The 24,956-nt window shown below is 27.7% G+C and overlaps 1 protein-coding gene across 2 annotated transcripts in view; it reads left to right on the top strand.

Annotated features, from left to right (window-relative positions):
• The window catches only part of LOC129988532 (transcription factor GATA-3-like), a 37,606-nt gene extending 14,176 nt beyond the window's left edge, over positions 1 to 23,430 (top strand). The window contains exons 5-7 of one of the 2 annotated variants that reach the window (XM_056096779.1): positions 2,882 to 3,027; positions 20,670 to 20,795; positions 22,855 to 23,430. In XM_056096779.1, coding sequence (XP_055952754.1) covers positions 2,882 to 3,027; positions 20,670 to 20,795; positions 22,855 to 23,172 — 590 coding nt within the window. In that variant the 3' untranslated portion in view covers positions 23,173 to 23,430. The remainder of the gene's footprint in view (positions 1 to 2,881; positions 3,028 to 20,669; positions 20,796 to 22,854) is intronic. The other variant, XM_056096780.1, reaches the window with a different exon arrangement.
• Positions 23,431 to 24,956: the final 1,526 nt, after the last annotated feature.

The following is a 24,956-nucleotide window of genomic DNA, read 5'->3' as shown; positions in this document are numbered from 1 at the left end:
CAATTTTTGGGTGTCCCGATTTTAGATGATAAAATTACAAAAGCTTATTGACATTACTATTTCTGATCTTTCAAGATTGAACAATAAATAAATATACTGAAAAAAAAACACCCCTCAATGTAATGCTGAATAGCACAAAATCAAATCATAATTCTCTACAAATACGGTTACAGTTAGTGTCCAGTAAAAATTGTTGGAAAACCTTCCTAAAGTATAGGTATTGCTTTGATGTTATTTTTAGACATTCTAATCGCTATGGTTCGTTCCAAATGTCCGTTTACAAAATTAGATTCAATAAAATCTTATGAGAATCAAGACACCTAGAGTGAGCTGAATATCAGTGAATGAATTTTGCTAGAATTTTAAAAAATTAATTGATATTTCTGATGAAATGGAAGCTCGGTTTGAACAATTTTAATTTAATTATAAAATATTCTTGATTTACAGTACACTCCCGATTATCCGCGGAATTGGGTGGCGCGGCCGCCGCGGATAACAAAAATCGCGGATAATCCGAAAAACGCTAAAAACGGGTATAGCAAAAGAGAAAACAGTCATTCCAACTTTGAAAAATCGTTTTATGTACAATAAAACGTAAAATAAACAGCAGGAAATGTTTAACTAACGCTTAATATTTTAGTATATCACTCAAAACTAACCTAAAATGCATTTTGTTAATGAAAACAGAAAAGTGCTTTGTACTTACGAGAGGCGTCAAGGATACACAGAAAAATTAATACATATGTACTGTTTTAATACAGTAATGTATTATGTAATTACAAAAGCATAACTGTAAAACTGAACCTTTTTGAAGAAATCAGTCATTTGTGTTTGCTTCTTGCTTTGGAAGCATTTTCCCTTTGATTGGAAGCAAAAAAGAAAATTTAGTGCGGCAGGCGCGGATAATCGAGAGTCTACTGTATATAAAAAACAAAATAGCTGAATCAAATAAGAATGGGCATAAATACAAAATTATATTCTTCCTTCTTCAGAATTTAAGTTACCAGCTGATATTTTCGGCGTGTCTCGGAATAAAAATATATTTAAGTCTAAGAACTTAGAAAAACTTATTATAACAATCTTTCGCCGCCATATTTTTCGTTAATTTCATTCTGTCCTCTTCCATGCTGTCTGACTCTTTGGTTAGCAATTATCTCTCTCTTCTTCGTTTTCGTATTTTGAATTATCTAGCACAAGCTTAAGAATCCTCGAATTCCGCTTTCCTCTTCCCATTATTGCTACTATCAACAAAAGTTCCTTCATATCATGATTTTTATTGCTATCATTCGAAGTATCAATCTATTCTTTTTAGTATCTTTAGGGCCATTTTAAAAAATCTTGAAAATTAAAACAATATTTCACGAAGAGAATAATTAAATTAAGATCGTTGAAATTGATTATGTATGTGGATTAAAAGATGTGCATGCCATAAAATAAAAAGTAGAAGAAATTCTGACTTTCACTAATTGTTGAAAAAAGGCATCATTTTATCGTAATTTTAACAGCTACAAAGTCACGTAACACCGAAGATTTAACCAACAATACGACTGCTTTGAATTTATTCGCGGTTATAGAAAGTATAATTACAAATTTTGTTCAAAATAAATTTTGAAAAAATTCTTTAATTAAAGAAAAACTATATGGTAGTTAAAATTAATTAATTAAAAATTAAGCGTGGTTTTAAGTTTTCCTATCGAAACTTCCAAAAATATTACGCCACAAAAGTGAATTTTACATCTTACATTTCAAAAAATATCTTTTCAATAATACTAACTTAAAACTAGTGTAAATTTTTTCTGAATTTTGGCAATTTTTGTTGTTTAATTTCCAAAAACAGGTTACCTTGAGACTCTAACTGTTTTCATTGTTTCATCAAATATTTGATCCTGCTATTTTCTGCCACCTTTGAAAGTTAAAGAAGAAAGATTCTGTTTAATATCTACGTAGTTTACAAAATGAATAAGAAAGCGAAGCTACCATACAATGAAATTTATAAGAGAGATAAACCAGATGTTAATGATTTTAAAAACGCAAGATGTTACGGGAATGGTTCTCATTAGAAAGGTGCATGTACATATATTTAAGACAACTAAGATAATGCAAATTTAATGGTTGACAATTTGATGGAATCATAGATATGGAGTTATATCTGCACGATTTACTTAAATTAAATATAATCAATATTCCCAGGGAACTAGCTGTTCGCCAAAGGCGACTATTACTGATACAAGAAAATAATCGCATAACAATGAAATTTGTGAGTGAATTTGTTGTGAATAATGAAATAAGTGAGTTCCGCGATGTATTTTCAAGCATTCAAACAAATAAGACTTTAAAACATATTAAACATCGCAATATAGGCCTAAATAATATTATCAACACTATATATTAGCCTTATTATAAATAACAGTGGATATCAGTAACCTTTTAATCTCTCCGAATCGTCCAGTAGCTTTAGATTTTCATATCATTTTCAAATCATAAAACCGATTTCTAGGCAGAAACATGTCGAGAAAAACAGAAAAATTTATTATATAATATTATATAATAAATATTTTAATAATATAAATTACATTTTAATTATTTTTTAAATATTAATATTCAATTTTTTCCAGTCAGTTTTTTTTTTATATATAGATTGAAATTATTTTATAATTATTGTGGAATACATTTAAGAAGTGTCATTCAATTTTGCATAGATTTTTTATTAGCTTTTCTAAAATGGCATCATTGAAAATAATTGAGTTCTATTATTATATTTTGATAATATTACTAATATAAAAAAGAAAAAAAAATGTTAAAGCAAAATGACAAGCATGTATAAAGTTTTGAAATAAAGTATCTTACTACATATAAATCTTATCATTCCATTTTATTACAGATGGGCGCGAATGCGTGAATTGCGGAGCCACATCCACGCCCCTCTGGAGACGCGATGGCACTGGTCATTACTTGTGTAATGCTTGCGGACTCTACTATAAAATGAACGGACACAGCCGGCCGCTGGTCAAACCTAAAAGAAGATTGGTAAGATTTTTAAGAATGTTTCATCAAAATTTTAATTTTTCGAATATGAAGTTATTTATGCCAGAATTTTTTAAATCCTTAAAAAAAGGGTTTTCGAAATTTTGAGTTTTTATGTTTTAGAACTCTTTTAATAGGAATTTAGTTTTAATTTAGTTTATTTTTATTAACGACTCGTTTGAAAGCAACGCTAGGGATATTTTTAGACGGACCTAGTACTTTTGAGCATCGGCCAGATGATGAAGATGACATATGAGTTGGCATCTCCTCTCCAAACTTCCGCCACAAACCAAAGGGAGGAAGTTTGGCCCACGATGTTCAGATTTAGTGTGCACCAAGCCCGTATGAAAGGCGGATTTTTAGTAGAATCGGGTCTCGAACTTGGATTCCTCTTGACCCGAGACAGACCGTTTACTTTACTCCTGGGCCGCCGCGGCCCCCTTTAGTATGAAAAATGCATTTTTAAGGTCATTTGAAAATTGTTTCTATATGTGTTTGCGATAATTCAAAAGTCACAACATCCTATACAAATAAAATTTGTTAGCTAGCTCTTATACATAAAATTGTCACATCAATGGCTCATTTTGCTTCAAATCCATCAAAAGTTAGAAGTGTTTTTCTGAAGTACATTTTGATTTTTTTTTCATTATGTTATGAAATTATACCAATTATAAAATAGAAACAAGACATGTAAGTTGGAAATACTTTTTAGCACTTTGGCAAATACATTACTTTTCAAAATTACTCTCAAATAATAGATTTTTTATGCAATATTTCTAGATTTATATATATCTTTTTTTTAAATAAAATTTCTCAAAAAGTTCAAATTGCGCATGTAGGGGCTGCACATGTTCCGAAAAATGTTTCCCGAAATAAAAACTTTCACGATAGAAAACCGATTGCAATGACAGAGAAGATTCATTGTCATATCAGAATAGTTGCTTTGAATATAAAAACAGTCAACATTTCTGCATTAGTATCAGTCGTAAAAAAACGAAGAAATTAAATCATCAGTCGGTTTGGACCAAAACCCAGTTGCGACCTTTTGCAAAAACAACTCCGAACTTTGCTTCTTTGAATAAAAGAAATCGTTTCCGAAGAAACAAGGCATCCATTGTGCGGCAGGGTGCAAAAGCAGGCGCACGAGCTGGCATGGTTAGCAGGAAATGGAGCGTTTCTAAGAAAACCAGAGATGGCAAGCGGTGCCAATCATTAGACCGAGACAGGTGCACCCAGATAGCTATCTTATCTGGAGATGGAGATCTCCAGCCGAAACTGCACAAGATTCCGTCAGGATACAAAGATAGCTTGCACAGTCGCATTCATTACGAAAGGTTTAATAAATGGTAGAAGCCGTAGAAACATTTGGGAGAACTACAAGCATGTGACTGAAAAACATATATGCTGGTGAGATGAGAAGTTCCATGCTTTGAAATGCTTCAAAAGGAATTTTTTTGCAAAAAAAGGAAACTCACATTTTTGGTGTAATCTCTGAAGATTTTCCATCTTGATTATTTAGATCTATTGCTTACAGATGTAATTTGTCTGGTGGGAAACTAAAAATTAATTTTTTTTTTCTGGATGCTTGTCGTAAAGCGTTTAAAGAAGTGATTGCGAAAAACAGGAAGAATTCCTTCATTGATTTGAAGGGGGGAAAGCATGAAAATGGAGAATGTTTCGCTTCCCATCGCAATAAAAAAAAAAAATGCTGTAGCATGAATAAGAAGTGTTTATTCGGAAAAGATTTTAACTGAAGTTGGACAAAGTCGAGCAGTATTTATGAACTGAATACATAAGCTGTCGTGATTAGTTTCAATTCCGTCACCAGAATCCCATTGAGATTTTGTAATTAAGTCCTTTGAAAGAATTTCATTCAGTAATATTTATTAACTATTTATTAATCCCTTGAAAATCTACAATTTCATCGACAGCAAACAGTTAAGGAAACAACATAATTTTGATTTAATTTGTTTATCATCTTTTGGAACATATGTCATAACGCTTCGTAGCTTTGTGACTTTTTTTTTTTTTTTGCTTCTTTATTCAAATATCTAATAAAACGCATTTTTGATAGATTATCCGTATATGTCACAAAATTACAATAATATAAATAATATCAGAGATGTAACAAAGGCAAATGGCATTCGGAATATAGTCATCATTTCCCCCCCCCCCCACGTTTTTATTCATCGACTAGTCCTTAAAAACATGAAGTTTATTCAAGAAATATTGTTTCAGACGCCTCGGTTGGAACCCCGGGCATCTACACACCCTTGCATACATCTCTCTATGCTATAAAGCACAAATGGTTTGGAAAAAGCTAATCTAACTGAAAAGTAGAAATTTTATTTCGGAGAAAAAATTATAACTCATTCACAGTTTTTCAGTATTTAAATTTTCTTATATTTTAAAAAGGCTTTTTTGGTAAAAGAACTCAAAAATTTTAAATTTTAACACTATGAACAGTATTTTATGGCTAAGAAAAATAAATTTAAAACAATAGTAGTAATTAAAAATGAAAAAAAGTAAAAAAAAATAATCAGGTATTAAAAAATGTGAAATCAGAATTCTTTCTTTTAATACAGGATTCAGTTTTAATCAGAATTTATAAGATTCAATTACTGAAAAAAAAAACTAGTTTTCAAAAATTTTACACGAATTTTATGAATTATCTTCTTATTTTTTAGAAAAAAATTACTGTTAATAATGTAAAAATAATGTATTAATAGTTTGAATAAAATAAGGCTCTAAATATTTTAATATTTAATATTTGCCAAAAGTACTTGTTAATAGTAAAAATATATAATGCAAAACTAAATGATACTTATAATTATTTTAATGATGTTGTAGTCTATTTTTAAAATACTGAAAAATAAAATTAACATCAATGAAGGTGGATTTACGATTCATCTTAGTTTTGTTAATTGTGTACATAAATATTCCAAACGGAGTCAAGTCAAAGACATTATATTGTCGTTAAAACTTAATTCCTTGGCTAATCCATCTTCAAAGCACATTATCTTTCCCGCATTTTAACATTATTTTCTTATTCCTCAAGTATATTGCGCAGATAATAAAATAGAATCTTTCTTCTTTTCTATCAATGAAAGAAAAATCAAATGATTAAGTGGTTACAATGAATGGATTTTATTGCAATAATTACTCGTCTTGGCATCAACTGATTCGTTGGGATTATTAGTAGAGAAAAACTTCGATTTTTCGTTAGTATGCAACTTATTTTAATGGCTTCTTAAAAAAAAATATTATTAAAATTCAAATTTTGGCAGACATGTAATACGCATTATTCTAGAAGCCTCACTCAGTTATATTCATCGTGAAATACGGCTTTTGGATTTCATATTATTTCATCGAAAATTTGAAGTTTAATTTTAAAGCGGGAAATGATTAAACTTCAACTATTTCAGTAACATGTTTACTTAATCGAAGCATGTTCATAAAAAAATATAAGAATAAAACGAGGAAGAAATGAATGTTAAAGTTTTGTATGTATTACAGTAAATATTTTATGATTGACATAATATATCAGAGAATTATTTAGTAAAATCTACCAAATTTTCTCTGATTCAATAAAAAAAAATTCAGCGCATTGATATAAATTATATTATTAAAATGATCAGCAGTGTTTAAAAATGCGAAACTTATATATATATATATATATATATATATATATATATATATATATATATATATATATATATATATATATATATATATATATATATATATATATATATATATATATATATATATATATATATATATATATCTATATATATATATATATATATATATCTATATATATATATATATATATATATATATATATATATATATATATATATATATATATATATATATATATATATATATATATATATATATATATCATCACTGCTTATTTCTAATATTAAGTATGTATTTAAAAATTTTATTAAAAGCATGTTTTAAAACAGAAATATATTCAATTTGGTGAAATAAGCCAAATTTTCATATCAAGATAATTAATAATACGACAAAAAGAACGGAATGAAATATTAGTAGTGATAATAAAAATATTATTGTAAAAAATACCGAGAAACATTCTTATAATTTAATTAAAACCAGAGGCAAAAGTTTGCGGAAGCTAAATTTTTTTAAATTTTTAAGATAGTGTAAAAATTACTTTAATGCTATATCTTCATAAATAATGGCATAAATTTTTTCATTTAATTTTTAATTAATTAAAATTTTAATCATAATTTCAAAAAAGTTATCCTAAGGTGCACATTTCCATATTTAAAAGTTTTTCTTTAAATCTAAGCTAAAGATCTAATGGAATCAAGACATGCACACACTTTCTCTTTTATTATTGGTAGCGATAAAGTCAACTTTAAACATATTGCAACAAATGTTTATTTTATTTTCATAAATGTTTTGCAGTTTAAGTAAGAAATACTTATTAAATTAATTTATTTGAATTTTAATCATATAGCATTTATTTTTATTTTTGTTATTTAATCTTTTTTTAAATGCTATCACTCACCAAAACTGATAAAAATACATAGCAGCTCAAATCTAGCTGAAATTGGATAACTGAAAATTGTAAGATTAAGGTAGTATTTCAATCAGAATGCTTCTTGACATTATTTTGCAATCAGAATAAATGGAAACACTTATTTTTTAAAAGAATTTGAGTAAAGAATAGAATAATGCAGATAGCTATTACTCGACTTTCATCTCAAACCGAAAATTATTTATATTATTCAAAAAAATATCCTGTTTAAAAGTATTCTTTTAATAATATAAATACATTCCTTAAGATTTATAAGAAATAAATGAATTGCTATTTGTAAGCAGATGAAATGCCTAGAAAAAATCTTCAACGTAAAAAAACATAATACAATATCATAGTATAGCATTAGAAAAATATATGCCATTTCATAGATTAAAATACTTTTTTTTTTTTTTTTTTTTGCTAGCACTTTTTTGCTTTCTCTCTTAAGAAGCCACTGGATTCAAGTGGTCTAGTTTTATCTCTCTTTACATAAAACAGATAATTCTAATTATAACGCTTGATGATATCTTTAAACAGAAAAATCTGACATCCATCATATTTTCTTGTCTGTAGCTGTCAACAGTGAAACCTGTTTAAGTGGTTTTTGGCAACGAATAATAAATTAACCTAATATTTAATCTCTAACTACTTATTAAGAACAACATTTTTACACAGCTAATAGTTTTTACAAACGGAAAAAAAGCCACTTAGAATGACCGAGAAACATGATCTGAAAGTTTTTTCAGTATAATATGTTGTTGAACTCAAATGTGAGATCTATAATCTACATCTTCTACGTATCTTGAAGAGATGAGGTAAACTGATAAAAAGTAAGGGATCTCATAATCACCAAAACATCTCCCCGACGTCTCCATCAGATCGGAAAAATCTAACTTAGGTTCCACTCATTCTCTTCTAAATACCACAAAAAATTCGCCGAACTGAAATGAATGAGAGAGTGTTTTTTAACTACATTCATGGATTGTTTTTCTTCCGTCTAGCTTAATGCGAAAACAAGCATTTCGCTAAAGAAAAACTCGTTTGACGTTTATTTGTTAAATTGCCAAACGATTTTTTTTCATTCTGTATTTAAAAAAAAAAAAAAAAAAAAAAAAAAATAGACAAGATTTCATTAAAGTCTCTTGAACTGATCAGCTGTTTAGTTTCAGTAATAGCATAATAAAACTCTTAATTATTCAAGCTGCCGTTATCCAAATCCACTTTAAGGGAAAAAAGAAATGAGAAAATAAATTTTTCACTAATTAAAATAGAGTAAATGTAACGAAACAATTAAATTTTTATTGACATGTGCAAGGAAAGATATTTTAATATAATATGGACTAATATAAGATGTATAAACAACATAATTTTCGTAATCATTAAATTAATATGTTACAGCCAAAATTCCTTTTATTTATTGTAAGAGATAATTTTTTATCGTCATTTATCTGGTTATTCGATTATTCCATCAGGCTTAATCCCATTAACTAGAATAATTGTAAATTTGTAACCATATAACTGGAATTAGGATGTCGTAAATATGTTACTTCAGAATTATTAAACAATTAGTGAGCTTATCGTTTTGGATCATTCTTTTTTATATTTTGGCCTGAAATATTTTATTTAACAGCTTCTCTTTTTGGCTAATACCCATGAAATCTTTGAAACATAGAATTAAATATGATTAGTCACTATAGTATAAAATATATATTTCGTTCATACGTAATTCCATAATTACAAAATACACAATAAACTAAAATATAAAGAAAATCCAGCAATCCGTTACTGCGCCTGTTTTTTCAACTATGATTAGACATCGAAAGCATGGTAAAACCTGCAACAATTTTCATAAAGAACCAAGTTTTTTTTAAAAAAAGTCATAGAATAGTTTATTTAAATTAATGTTCACTTCTCATTCCTGAGCTGAAAGGCTGAAACCCGAGCAATATCGATTTTTACAACCCCTTTTGATGTGAATCTGAAACATCTTGCACTAAACTTGCTGGTCCATTTTATTTTCTAGCCCAAATACTACATACATTCCAAAAATGAAATTAAATTCAAATAAACTATAAAACTTACTTTGTAATACCTATACTTTAGAGGTAAATAATCTAGGCTATCAGTTTTAATATTTATAAAGCAGAGAAGAGCAATCACGTATCGTTAGCTGTATTTTTTTTATGAGAGTTCATTTATCTATTGTGATAAATAGATAATAAACTCTCTAAAAAGGAAACAGCGTCACTTAACCAATCCGAAAACACAATCAGGGCAATGTAAATATAATCTAATATATAAAATTCTCGCATCACGGTGTTTGTGTTCGTACTTTTCCGAAACGGCTCAACCGAATTTTAGGAAATTTTTTATGTCTATTTGGTAGGTATGAGAATAGGTCGTAAAGTATATTTCATAACGCTAGGTAATTAGGGTGTACTTATCCATAATTTTTTTTTTATTTGGCATCAAAAAATACCTATAACCCCAAATTTTCACTCTCCTACCCCTCACCCTTCCATTTTTTTTAATCGCGATTTTAATATTTTTGTATGAACTATATACAAATAATTAACCCGTCGTTAATAAAGCTCAGTGTGTGTGTGTGTCTGTGTTGGCGCTCTACCGACCATACCGTTTTACTTACAGCTGCCAAATGTGGCATGTTTATACTTTGGAGGCCGGATATGTGCCCCTCGGAGCAATTTTTTAAATTTTTAATTAAAATTGTAATTAATTAAAAATCAATCGAAATTTGGCGTTTTTCCACTATAAGTTCCGAAAATATTACAACACAAAATTGATTTTTGCAACAAGTTAGAGTTCAAAAAATTATCTTTTTAATGATACCAATGCTTTAACCTATAAATTAAGCTCTAATTTTTAACAAATTTTTCAAGATACATTTTAGCCATATTTTTCAACATTATATTTCGCACAAAATAAAAATAAAATTTAATTGTCTAAATGTAGTAAAGTAAACAATTATATTTTATATAACTTGAATCCATAAATACTCTAATAAATGACGAATGTTTATCTAGATGCTCTGCTCTGTGAATCATATTTAACAAAATATTCTTGAGATACAAATATTTAAAATAAAAACAGTTGCTTTCCAATCAACTAAATTAGTCTCTAAAACTGACTTATTTATGAATATTTAAAAATCACAATTTAATAAAATTGGATGATTTTAGACCACTTCATCGACCGTCTCAAAGATATCTCAATCAGCTGCCAAAGTTTCTCAAGACTTATTGCCCTAGGATTATGAAAATGTTGATTGTTCTAAACTATTGTATTCAAAACTTCATAAATAGATCATATCTGACAGAAAAAGATAGATCATTTACTTATTTAAAAGTTACAGTGTCAAGAATATTTCGGAAATATGATCCCTTAGGACCAAAGGACTGTATAAAATTTAGATTTAATAACTTTTTTAAGTATATTTATAGACAAAAACAAAATAAATATATATATTTAACGTCATTTAAATCCTTTTGAAAATAAAACTAAAAACTGAATTTTAAGATGAATCTTTGTAGAATAATTCTTAAGATGCTACGTAAATTATGAAAATTATTATGCAGTGAACAAATACTGAACGATTCTGTTTTCAGTACTCATATTTTTTTTTTAAAGTCAAGGTTTCAGTAAATTATAGCTTAAAGTCATTTCAAAACTATGAGTGAATTATATGACTATCAAAATTTGAAGCTTAAAATATTTTGATGAAGAAGCAATTGAAAACACGTAAAATATTTCCATGTAACTTGAAATTTTAAGGAGCATTAAGATCGGCGAACCGGCTGGTCGCCAAAGGCGGCTAGTATAAATATAAGAATCAGCGAGCGAAATTTGTCATGAATAGTTTATTTCTGTGTTACCGATAAAATGTTCACTATAGCAAATTCGTAAATATCATGTTTTGAATTCATTCAGTTATTCATAAACTAATTTAACATATTTCCTTCATCTAAATATATGTATTATTTGTTTTTCATATATATATATATATATATATATATATATATATATATATATATATATATGGCATTTTGATTTCAAATGTTTTCTTCTATTGATAGTCGAAAAATTATCATTGGTAATCAGTTGCGGATTTAGGTATTTTGTGATTCCTCTTTTAATAATATGATTTAGTTTCACATTTCCGAATATATTTAATATATTAATGATTTATTTTATGTCAATACTTTTTACTTAAATAACTTTGTGAATACGCCTTTGCAATTATTTATTTATTTATTTATTATGAATCCAGATTTCCCGACATCCATGTTTGCACTTAATATTACTGAATCAGGTGTCTTGTTTTTGCAAATATTCTAATCTATACTTATAATAAAGATCAATGTGTGTGTGTATGTGTGTGGTGGCGCTCTACAGCCCAGACCATTTGACCTACAGCTACCAAATTTGGCAGGTGTAAACCTTGGAGGCCGAAAATATGCCCCTCGGAGCGATTTTTTTTTGGATTTTTAATTAGAACTTTTAATTAATTAAAAATTAAGCCCAATTTCGGCGTTTCTCCGCTATAACTTCCGAAAATATTATCCCACAAAAATGATTTTTGCATCAAATTAAAGTTCAAAAAATTATCTTTTTTATAATATCTATGTTTTAAACTATAAATTGTTTATAGTTTTAATGAATTTTTAAAAAATATTTTTGCCATATTTTTCAACAATTTATTTCATGAAAAATAAAAATAAAATTTAACTTGCACGAACGCGTTACACGTGCATGGGGGGAAAAAATTAGTTTTTATCAAAGTGTTGCCAACAAATTGATAAAAACTCAAATTAAACAATAAATTAACTGCTACTAGAAATTAAATCGAGGAAAATGTAATATTCAGCACGTGTCTGTATGAAATGAAATAAATATAAAATGTGGTATTTTCTAAAAAATAAACGCAAAAAAGGTTTCTATAATCTTTTATATCTATATTATTAATTCAAATAAGAAATCAGCTTTATTTAAAGCAAAAATGGTTTAATATATAGCCTTTTAATTCAGAGCACAACCTCTAATTTGTAAACATTTAATAATAGAAATACACGTATTAAAATGGTCTAATATTTAATAAATGGTCTATATTTTATGTAACTTGAGTCAATAAATGCTTTTATAAATTACGAATGTTTAGCTTTTATCTAGATCCTCTGCTCTGTGAATTATATTTGGCAGAATATTCTTGAGACACTAATATTTTAAATAAAAAGAATTCCACTTCAATCAATTAAATCAATCTCTGTAACTGATTGATTTATGAAAATCTGAATATTACTATTTTAGACTATTTCATCCACCGTCTCAAAGAAGATATACCAATTAGCGCCCATGGTTTCTCTAGACTGATTGGCCTAAGATTATGAAAATTTTGATTGTTCTAAAATTGTTATATTCAAACTTCATAAATCGGACAGATTTGATCACAAAAGATAGAAATGTTAATTTATTTAAAAATTGGAGTTTGTAGAATATTTCACAGATTGTGATTCCTTAGGACTAAAAGTTATAAAATTCAGACTTCATAATTTTTGAAGCATATTTATAGACCAAAACAAAATAAAATAGTATTATTGGCGTCATTAAATTCCTTTTGATAGTCAAATTAAGAATTTAATTTTATGTGAAATCTGAGACATTTTTGTCGAATAATTCTTTCAAATCTTACACAAATTATGAAAATTATTCTGTAGTACACATCAGATTATAATCAGTACTCATATATATATTTTTTAAATGCTTAGTTTCAGAAGAAGCATTTTTATATAAATTACTGTTTAATCATTGGCCCTTTAAAATTGAAATTTTACTGGAACTCACAGAAAATACTAGAGATACATGATACAAAGAATAGTATATACATAGTAAATTGAACAGTATACATAGTACAAAGAAAAATGGCTAAAGGTCTCCATGATAGTATGTGTGAATTATAGAAGTATCAAAATTTGAAGCTTTAAAATATTTTGCTGCAGATGCTATTAAGAGACGAATTATATTAAATAGTTAATTAAAAATTTTAGCCAACATTAATATTGGCGAATCGGTTGGTCGCCAAAGGCGGCTAGTAACTAATAAATGTATAGGTGTCTTACAAATTATGTCTGACTAAGCGTTTATTCCAATATTTTATTATTCGTAGAATTTGTATTTTTTGCAAAATTTATATATTTATTTAGCAAATAGAAAAATAATTTTTCAATCGACTTGCTTACAACCCTTTCAGCCTATTGGCTCTATACAGCTACCTAGTTGGAAATCCACCACTAGTGCTGTAAAAAAAGAGGCTGTTATCTTCCGTTTACCATTGTCAAAAATAAGAAGAAAAAAAAGTAGCTTTTTTTTCCCTAGTTCTAAGAAGTTACAAATTTTTCAACATTAAAGCACTTACCTTCATCTTATAACTTTAAACGAGCAATTCTTGTATATATAAAAATTTATTTCGTGTACCTCGGAAACGGCTCAAACGATTTGGATCAAATTTTATATTTAGATAAGGTTTCGCTTTTTAGGTTTATCTATATAGGTGTCTTTCATGAAAAAAAGCGATTTTACACAGAAAAACACTTTCTTATAACTAAACATTGAGATGTGGCTATATACGAAGCCCTCAGAAGCCATCAGAGATGGAGCAGTGGTTAAGGTTCCGTACTCCCATGTATTTTTCTCATACTCGATCCCACATTTGAAATTCCTTTAGGTTTCGCTTGTAACTTTAAACGAGCCATAGAATAGGATTTTATTTACAATTTTCAAAAAAAAAAAAAAAAAAAAAAAAAAAAAAAAAAACTAGCGAAGCTTGATTTTCCAGGTACTTTACTTTTATGAAGGCAAGTGAGAATTGTTGAACACAGTTGAAATTATTGAATTGTTGATTATCTGATTTTATGAATGCTATAAATAACGTAGTACTTTAAGGAAAATATATGCTTAAATTACTCTTGGAATATTCTTTTTCGAATAATTTATAATTAAACTCTTTTTTTTACTAAACAAATGAATCGTTTTTTCGTGGTGTTATAAATATCCTCTCACACAAGAATATTTCTTGTAAAATTTTACATATTTGAGCGAAATTAATAATAATAATTAAAAAAAACTTTTGAAACTTTATAGAATATTCAATGCAATAAATTTTCTAACAAACACATAAAAACATTTTTTGCATAGTTTCAGAAAACTTTCCGCTATTAAACTTAGTTAAAAGATTCCTCTAAAGCACAGTGAAATAAAATTTTTAATCGCTTGTTCTCAAGATATGCAGTGACATAACGAGTCCAAGAATAGACAAGATCATCGCTGTCTACCAGTAGCCTCCGATGACACGGCAGAGCAAATTTTCCGCTCGAAGGACGGTTAAAAATGGATGTGGTCGTCCATTTGATACCGAATCCAAACAGAACTCGAATGGCATAGAGCCAAAGTCACAGCTCTGAAGTGTGATGGAATCACTGCACAAGTGGCAATTTGACAACTTCTGCCGTGTAGTTAAATTACCTCATCAATCATCTCAATTCGTCAAGACCACTTACTAGTTTTCGTGGCACGAATTAGCAAGCATTTACTGCAAGACTTCAATTGTTTTTAAGCCTACCAACAAAATTATATTTGCCCTTACTTGTGAATCGAATTTTGTCTGACTTGCTTATACGCTAAATTCTTCAGAGATAGAACGCATTATATACATGACGTCGCCTTTTGTAGTCTTGTTCCAATATGTTGTGCATGATTTTTAATAACGTAAAATGACTGGCGTACTATTAATAAATTGTGTGATATGACGTCGTGATGTGGCATGTAACATAATTAAATTGTTCAAAACGTTCTACGAGACAGAATTCTGAATCTAGAACTACCTAATTTCCTATTTAGTAACTTTTTTTGGATTATAAGTGCTAAGAAAGAATTTTAAAATTTAAATTAAAAAATTTGTCGAAATTTCGAAAATATTACAGCATAATATATATATAAACCACCTTTAAAGTCAATAAATAAATAATTTTTTTAGTTTTTCTAATTTTATTTCCGCATAATTTTTTCTGTAATTTTAATAGCTATAAAATATATTTTATAATAATACTTTTTATTTGTTAATATATTTTTATTCATGTACGTTGTGACGATACTAAATTAAATTTTTTTAATGTGTTCAATACTTTCAGAGCATATTATAACACAATAATAATATGCATCACTTTAAAAACAAACAAAAAAATAATAAACTTTTCATTGATACAATTTTGTTTTCTAATTTCAATATTTTAGAAATATGATTGTTAACTATATTTTTCAATGTTTTAATTACTCAATTTCTATTTATGCGCGGTGCGACAATATTTAATGCAATTTTTGTATATTCATTACCACTGCTTTATAATTAAGAACCAAACCAACTTTATCTACAAACCAGCAGATGATATCATTTGACAGATTTTTTTCCAAATTTGATGCCACCCAATTGTTAAAACAGTGACCAAAATTACATTTTTTTTTCAAATCGTCACGTCTTTGAATAATAACGCTTACACATATGCAAATTACAAATAGACAGATGTTCAAAGTTTTGACAGGTTTAGTTCAAAATTAGATAAGAATCTAAATTTCAGGTAAAGCCATTAATTCAATTCGCAGTGTTAATTATCAATTGTAACTTAATTTATGTTAAATTCTCAAATGATCGCATTTGTATGCATGCAAAAGTATATACAGATAGACGGTCAAACCCTTGAGGGCTTTGGTTCCAGATTTGATATGGGTTTATAGTTATGGATAGATGCACTTCTGAGAACCAAATTATACCCATCTAGTTTCTTTATACAGTTATCGCGTTCGCCTTTCCCGGACAGTTAGTCATCGTATTTTTTTTTTTTTTTTTCATAATTTGTACAAATAGAAATCTACAGATTTGAAGACTACATATCAAATATATATATTGTCCGTCTGTCTATCTGTACTTGCATATATTTCATCTGTTTTCGGACAGTTAATAATCCAAGAATGTTTTTTTTTCTCATACTTTGACCAAACGGAAATCTACAACTTGGTGTAAAGACTATCAAATTTCATCCGTATATTTCAAAGTGTTCACAGAAATAATTCACAAATATGATTTTTGAGCTCTTAGGGACTTGTCTAATAAAAGTAGAAATTTGTTAGAATCACAAGTTCGATTTTTTTAATTTTTTTTATTGGCGATTACGATTCTTTCTCTTTGTATACGAGAAAGTAAAAAACTTGATGAGTTTGTCGCTTTTATACGATTGATATCTAACTAATCCCGGATGGCCTGCTCAGTGACAGTCATTGTCTTTCAGGATGTGATGAGGATAAGTGGTGTCCGCGGCATAACCTGAATTTTCATTATCACTGGCTTAGAAAATGTTAAACGGCATCTGGAGCATGGTATGAGGTCAATTTATGTGACGTAAAAGTCACATGTCATGCACTTCTGCGCATGGCATTTAAGTTTCATCCGCACCGTTTTCGTCGATTAGTCTTCCATTAACGTTCTCCGCCAAGTATGAAGCGGATTTTTTGTTTACATTTGAAGTTATAATTTTTGAGTCATTTTCTTTCCGTTTATTATTGTTGAAGAAATTGTTGTTGTATTAGAAATTTGTATTTGTATTATTGCTGTATTAGAAATTTGTATTTGTATTATTGCTGTATTAGAAATTTGTTAGAATCACAAGTGCGATTTTTTTTATTGGCGATTACGATTCTTTCTCTTTGTATACGAGAAAGTAAAAAACTTGATGAGTTTGTCGCTTTTATACGATTGATATCTAACTAATCCCGGATGGCCTGCTCAGTGACACTTATTGTCTTTCAGGATGTGATGAAGATAAGTGGTGTCCGTGGCATAACCTGAATTTTCATTATCACTAGCTTAGTAAATGTTAAACGGCATCTGGAGCATGGTATGGGGTCAATTCATGTGGCGTAAAAGTCACATGTCATGAACTTCTGTGCATGGCATTTAACTTTCATCCGCACCGCTTTCGTCGACTAGTCTGCCATTAACGTTCTCCGCCAAGTATGAAGCGGATTTTTTGTTTACATTTGAAGTTATAATTTTTGAGTCATTTTCTTTCCGCTTATTATGTGTTAAAAGAGGAAATACTGGTGTGCTGATGGATGCTTCAATGCGAAACACAAGAGTGACTGTCATGGTAAAATGTTTTCTTATTTTCCTTTCAACAATTGGGTTGTTAGCTTTGGCATAGATTTTTTCAAGCTTTTGAAGTCGGTGATCTGCTTCGATCCTTATGAATTCATTCAGTGTGTGTCCATTTATTAAATATAGCTGTTCCAGTAATTTATTAGAAAAACTCTTCGAAGAAGAAAAAAAAAAAAAAAAAAAAAAAATTGTAAGCGATTTGCCGTAAAAAAAAAAAAAAAATCGTGAGTGCATTTCTAATTTACTTTATTCCCATTTGATGAAATTTCTAATAATTTTGAATATGCTCAGAAGGTTTTAAAATGTTTACATGAATATTACATGGCATTTTTCTACAAAATCTTATCTAAATTTAATTAATGTAAGTGAACAAACTCCTGTTGCAAAACAACAACTGCTATAATGCTCAACTTAGGTGGAAGTGAATAAATTTCTTAAAGATTTATTTAATAAGTGAATCCTTTACCATTGTGCACCTCAGTGATTTCTGTTTTAATAAATACATACAGGTCTTTTCATTGAAGATCAATTTCCATATCAGCATTTATTATATAATTTTTATTCCAACTTCATTGCTACATGCATGTTTCATTCTTTTTTTTTTTCTTTCTATTTCTTTAACATATCAATTTTGAATTATAAAATTTTGTAAAAGCATAAAAGTGTTTCTTTCAACTCCTCTTTATATCCTATTTAATTTCTCTCTCTCTCTATATATATATATATCAAGACCTTATTCTTGTTTATTAAATTTTCTGTATGGTATGTTTTTGTTTTATTTTATGATATTCATGCAATGTAATTTTTATCATTGTAACTTTAGCATTTAAAAAATTCGCATTAAACTTTAGCATTAAAAAAAAATTAAAGATTTACTTTCCAGTCACCCTTGGCGCGATTTTTTTTTACATTGGTGATAAATCTTTTTATATGGCAACCCCCATCCGACCCGACAAGTAATTGCATTAACCCTATTGGCCAACTGCAACTGGTCAACTGAATGTAACCGCCATTTCTTTCGACCACGTTGCACGTGTGCATTTTTTATCTTCAGCCCCCTCTTTCTTTCAGCTCGTTCTTTTCGTGAAATTTTTGTGATGGCTACTGCATGTGGAATGTCTGAGGTAATGTTCTGTTTTAAAAGTATATTGTTCAACATTATGTTATTGGTGATAGAACAACTGTTGTTTAGTATCTAGGATGTTTCTGTTGAATAAAATTGATTTCATCATTTGCATTGACATTCTTGTCATATTGTGTTTATATTATTTCTAAATGTCTAGAAAAATAAGTGTTGATAAATAGTAAATAGTTTTTTGAATTAGTGATTAAAACATCCATTTGATCATATCTTTTCAAATAATTATCATATATATTTTATCGATATATTTTTTTTTTTGTAATGTGTAAATAAAAAATTATGAAAGCATGATTCTGTTTGTTTTCCTTTAATGATTTCTACAAATTAAAATGAAATAACTGATTCTTAAGTTGCATAGATTTAAACAAAGGTATCTATACCTTTTATATTTCATAATTTGAAATTGTAAACATAATTTATTCAATATATACTAATTTGAGTTTCATATTCTTTCCTCTAAGCAAACTTAAAACAACAAAGTCTCAATATTAATAAAAATAATTACTTAAGAAAAAAAATATAATAATTTTATTAGTAAGCTTTAAAATATTAACTTATCTAAGAGTAATAATTATTTTTAAAAAAGAACTATATTCATAAGATTCAACATTCAATAATATGTAAAAAAGAACATATGTAATTTTCAAAAACACTGCCATAGTCATTTGTCAAAATGTATTCTTTGAAAAAAAAGGTGGAAAGAAGGATATGGAAAGGAAAGAATAAAGCGGCACCAAACGAATTAAAAAGCGATGTTAATTAATTATGCAAAAACAATAATTCCATTGAAAATACTAATTAAAATTTTAATATAAGAAATAAAATTATATAACTATGAAAATTTGGAGAAAATAATTCAAAATAATATCTCTTTTTAAAAAAACCAGAAGTTGTTAATAATTGATCGGCTAGCGTACTATTTACTAGACAATGGTTTCATCAACGTTATCGGCAGACATCACGGCATGCGCAGAACGGTTGGAAATTGAACAGAAGCGGTTTGTTTGGTACGTGACCGTGAATTGACTGCTCCTCATTACATTTGACTTTAAAAAGTGACATCAATGCATTAACGTTTTGTATCGCTATGCGATTAATTGTCTTTGGATATTTTAAGCCCAGACGGTCTATTCATCCAAAGAATTCTAGGAGAATGGAGCAAACAATGGATTTTGTTTTTTAATCTTCAATGAACACAATAGCTTGTTATAAAATATCAAAGCATTTTGTATGCATATTTTAAATATTTCTGAAACAAATTTTTAAAAATTCTTTACGACTTATTTTTTTTAAGCCACCACAACTTAAAATTTAGATAATCAAGAAATTATTTTTAAAAAATTCAATATATTATGGCTGTTAAGTTGATAATTATGTTTTTAATGTATTTATCTCTTATATATTTACGAAAAAATAATTAAAAAAAATTTCTTTAAGAAAATTGTTGAACAGTTATTGTATTGATATATCCATACATTATAATATAACTTATTATGTCATTAAAATTATTCATCGCTTTTTTTTTTTTTGGTAATTTGCCTGAATCTTCAGACACAATATTTTTTTAAATTCTCAACTAACATAAGTACTTACTTTGTGTTATAGTTGTGCCAAATTATGCCTAAAAGAATCACGTACTTCTGAGTTCAGAATATAATTAAAAATAACGTTTTCTGAATTCTATTAAATTGCACAAATTACAAACTTATTTCTGTTATATTTTTTTATAGTCTTCTTCCAAAAGAGTTGGGACGAGCTGTGCTAACTGCAGAACCACGACGACGACATTATGGAGAAGAAATCACCATGGTGAGCCAGTTTGCAACGCTTGTGGATTGTATTTTAAGTTGCACAATGTAAGATCCTTTTAAAAACTTGTGGTTTTGCTTGACTTAAAGTCCACTTGATTAGCTTACAGGATGATTGGACCATAATTTAAGCTTTGGAAATGGTTTCCCGATTTTTTCTCGCCTACTCTTCATTAATTTTTTTTATTCCTTTGCCCCCACTTAAAATTGGCATAGATGAAGTCACTGGCACATCATCAATGCCAATTGATGATTGGCATTGATTTAGTATTAATACTAATAAAGATGAATGTATGCATGTATTTATCGGCGCTCTGAAGGGGCAGATAGTTAAATGTATAGTTACCAAATTTGGCACATATTTACTTTGGAAGGTGAAAATGTGTATTTCGAAAATATTTTTTTAAAACGTTTTACATAGAACTTTCATTAATTAAAAATTAAATTGGATTTGGGCACTTTTCAGTTATAATTTTCGAAAATATCATTGCATTAAAAATTAATTTAACACTATTATAAAATTTTAATGATGCCAATTTAATAGTCATGCAGATTTTCCTTGAATTTTGGTAATTAAAATTTTTTTTGCCTAATTTCTAACAATAAATTATATTGTAACCCGAAATTCAAACCGGTTTCACTGTTTCATATCAAATACGTAATCACGTGGTTTACTGCCATAGTTAAAATATGAACTGAATTTACAAATAGCATTGATTCCTTGATAGAAATTAAGATGATTTAAGCGCCCCTATTTTAATCAGTATACCTTCAGTTTAGTAGGATAAGTTAATTACCAAAACACAACTTAATAACAAAAAAATTTAATTATTCAGGCAGGAAAATTAAATTTGTAATCCTCGAGATAAGATTTATTTATCTTAAGTATTAAATTGCCAAATAATATAATTAGAAACAATATTGTTGAAAGTACATAGAATTGGAGAATAGGGCATTTCTACTTTAGTTACATCTCCCAATTTAATTTGTTTTTTTACTTCCCAAAACATCCTTTAATTCAAGATTTAAATTTTGACCTTTTCCCCATAACTCAGTAAATGATGGAAACAAAATTTCGCAGATAAACTATTAGCAGCGAATTTTTCCTTTCGCGACAAATATCCCGTGGTTCATTGCGAAATAAACTCCAGCTGCCGCAAGTGCCAAGGTCAACACATAAAACTAGTAGCAATAAAGCATGATAAAAGATGAGTCTCTGTTTTATGTTTGATCATATCTCATGTGTTTTTCCTTTTTAAACTCTTTCAGTCGAAATTAATATTTAATTGAAATTTTCTCCCTTCATTCTTCTGTGTGCAAAGAGCATGTTATAAATCAAATTCTGAATTTGTAAATGAAATGTAAGAAAGTTTTAGATAGATATATAATATTTTAAAAGCTTCAAACTATTCTGTTTATTGTGCAATGTATATCCCTAATTTTCTGTACATCCTTGTACATTATATCATAGGAAAGAGCAGCAGTGTTAAAAAATGAGTGCACTTATAAACCTTTCACCATTGTTGAGTTCTAAATTTATAAAAGTTTAGTTGCAAGTATATTATGGTTTCAAAAATTTATAAAAGACATACTTTATACTACACTAAATGGAAAAATAAGCCGTATCTTCATATTTTGATAATTGGCAATAATAAAAACGCCACAATGGAATCAATTTGAGTTTCATTTTGATGATGAAATATGCTGCTGTAAAATGCAATTAATGTATATATTTTAAGAAATCGATTAAAAATAGAAAAAAAAGATTACATGACAGATAATTTAGGATTATTGAAAACAATTTTATGAATTTTAAATTGATATGAAAATATTTTGGTGCTGCAATATTTTTGGGAAAATGATACAATTTTAATTAATTGTTAATTAATTAAAAGCTAAAAAAATGATTTCAAGGTGCACATTCCCACCCTCCAAAGTATATTTGTGTCAAGTTTGATAACTCTAGTTATCAAACGGTTTGCCTATAAAGCGTCAACACGCACATACATACATATGCACGTAATTTTATTATTAGTTGGAATAAATAATCAAAAGTAGTTCAATATCTGCATCAAAAAGTTAAGACACATATAACTTTTGTTTTCAGATGAGAAGACCAATCGCCATGAAGAAAGACGGTATCCAAACCAGGAATCGCAAAATAGTATCAAGAGGAAGGAAGAAAAAATGTTCTTTGTCAATGGAAGACACCAATAAAGCATTTTGCAGTCGAGAATATATGGACTATAATCCAATTCAGCAGTGTTCAAGAGTACAGCCATATGCTGAAAATGAAAATCTAAATGGTTCAAATTTCTTTACACCTGAATATGCACCTTCATCTAATACAAGTTTCAATGGCATTCAGCAGACAGGATATGTATTTCACACATATTCACAGACCATGATTGGAGCAATGACTTAGAATACAGATAATTTTATTATTTATTTCACGATTAATACACAAAACTAATCAGATCAGAATTCGAGCACATTTATAGTGCTTTATAAATAACTCTCATTAAGATAGAAATTACATATGTTTGATATACCTAAAAAGTGGATGTGTTTTAAATTATTTCAGTGCATTATATCAATTAATAAAAGTTATAAAATTTGAATGTAATTAAAAAATTTTACATACATTTTTTTAGTATTTTTTTAATCAACAACTTTCTTGAAACATACAGAATTTAATTTTTTTCCCAGACCATATACATTCAAAACATTCATGAATTCACAACCTTTAATAAAAAAATTCATTTTTTTGATGTATATAAATCATAAATATATACCATAAACATAACATATATTAATCTCAAACATGAATTAATTCTAACTTATTTTCACTTCCATACATATGTTTGAGAGCAAATTTTCTTCACTAACTTTCAATGAATTTGAATTCAGTACTTTCAAAATCAAACAACATTTTAAATATAAAGTTCCATACTATGATAAAACATTTTATTATTATTATTATTATACAATGAACTTTAGTAATTTGGAAGAATTATAGGTTATAAATGCTGAGCAAAAATCTTTCAACATTTCTTTCATTATTTTATGCTGTTGTTATGATAGTATAATTCAAATGTTAAAAACCATTACTCTCTTATAAGAAATGAGTAATTTACAGTTAACACTTTATTAAATGAAGTCACATCATTCCTCTTAAAAACTTCATTAAATATTTTTAATATATAAATTTATAAAATAAATTATAAACACCAGGGGGGGGAAAGGCTGAAGGTTACCCATTTTATTGATTTTAACCTATCCTAAGCTGCAAAAAGATTTACAATGATGTTTTATGCAAGTTTGTTATAAAGAACATATTCTTCATAAAAATTTTCCTTCTTTGGTAAAGGATTGAAATATAACTTATGGCATATTTTCTTGAAATTATTACTTTGTATGTATCAAATGCTATTAATATTTTTTCCTGCTAAGATTTTTTAAAAAATCTCTTCATTCTTAATTCATCACTGATTGTAATGTCTTCATGGCATTTTATAACATTTTGTAATATGTCATGATCTTTAAGATATCCAACAATCTTAACACCTTCAATAATATGGGAAAAGATCATATAATTTTTTGATTCTTCAATAGCACCCACATCTTCTATATACTATCATTTTTTACAATACTGATTTGAATGGCTTTCTTGAAGCAGTGGCATTGCGATTATTGCTAGGAATTGGGAAAACTTCATTACACAGAAATCATCTTTTGTAATATGGAGAGTGAATATCAAGTATATGTCATTCTGCCTTGTATCAATAAAAAATTTTGTTACACAAAAAAAGTCAATAAATGGATATTTCCTTGTATTTTTTTAAAATTTATTCAAGGATAGTTGGTATAAATATTTTGTTCTTAAATGGTTTACTGTTAAATAAAATTAAACAGAATTTGTGAATACAGACATTTAGAATGAATTACAGAAAGAAAATTCCTGAAGAAATTGATTCATATAAAATTATTTTTACAAACTTTTAGCTAACATCTCTATTATCGTTTGTTTTACCTTTTTGGTTTCAGCTACTTTGTGTTTTAAAACCATAGCTTTTTTATTATTTACATGAATATCATCAATATATAACACTCATGAAATGTTAAAATTATCTTGAAACTTGAAAAGAATTATGGATGTCTTTCTCCATATGCTTCTCTGTCATAAAAAAAATGTTAGTGGGGGTATAA

Source organism: Argiope bruennichi, chromosome 10 (genome assembly GCF_947563725.1).
Source record: "Argiope bruennichi chromosome 10, qqArgBrue1.1, whole genome shotgun sequence".
Taxonomy (NCBI): Eukaryota; Metazoa; Arthropoda; class Arachnida; order Araneae; family Araneidae; genus Argiope; species Argiope bruennichi.
This window is presented reverse-complemented; position numbering and strand designations above follow the sequence as displayed.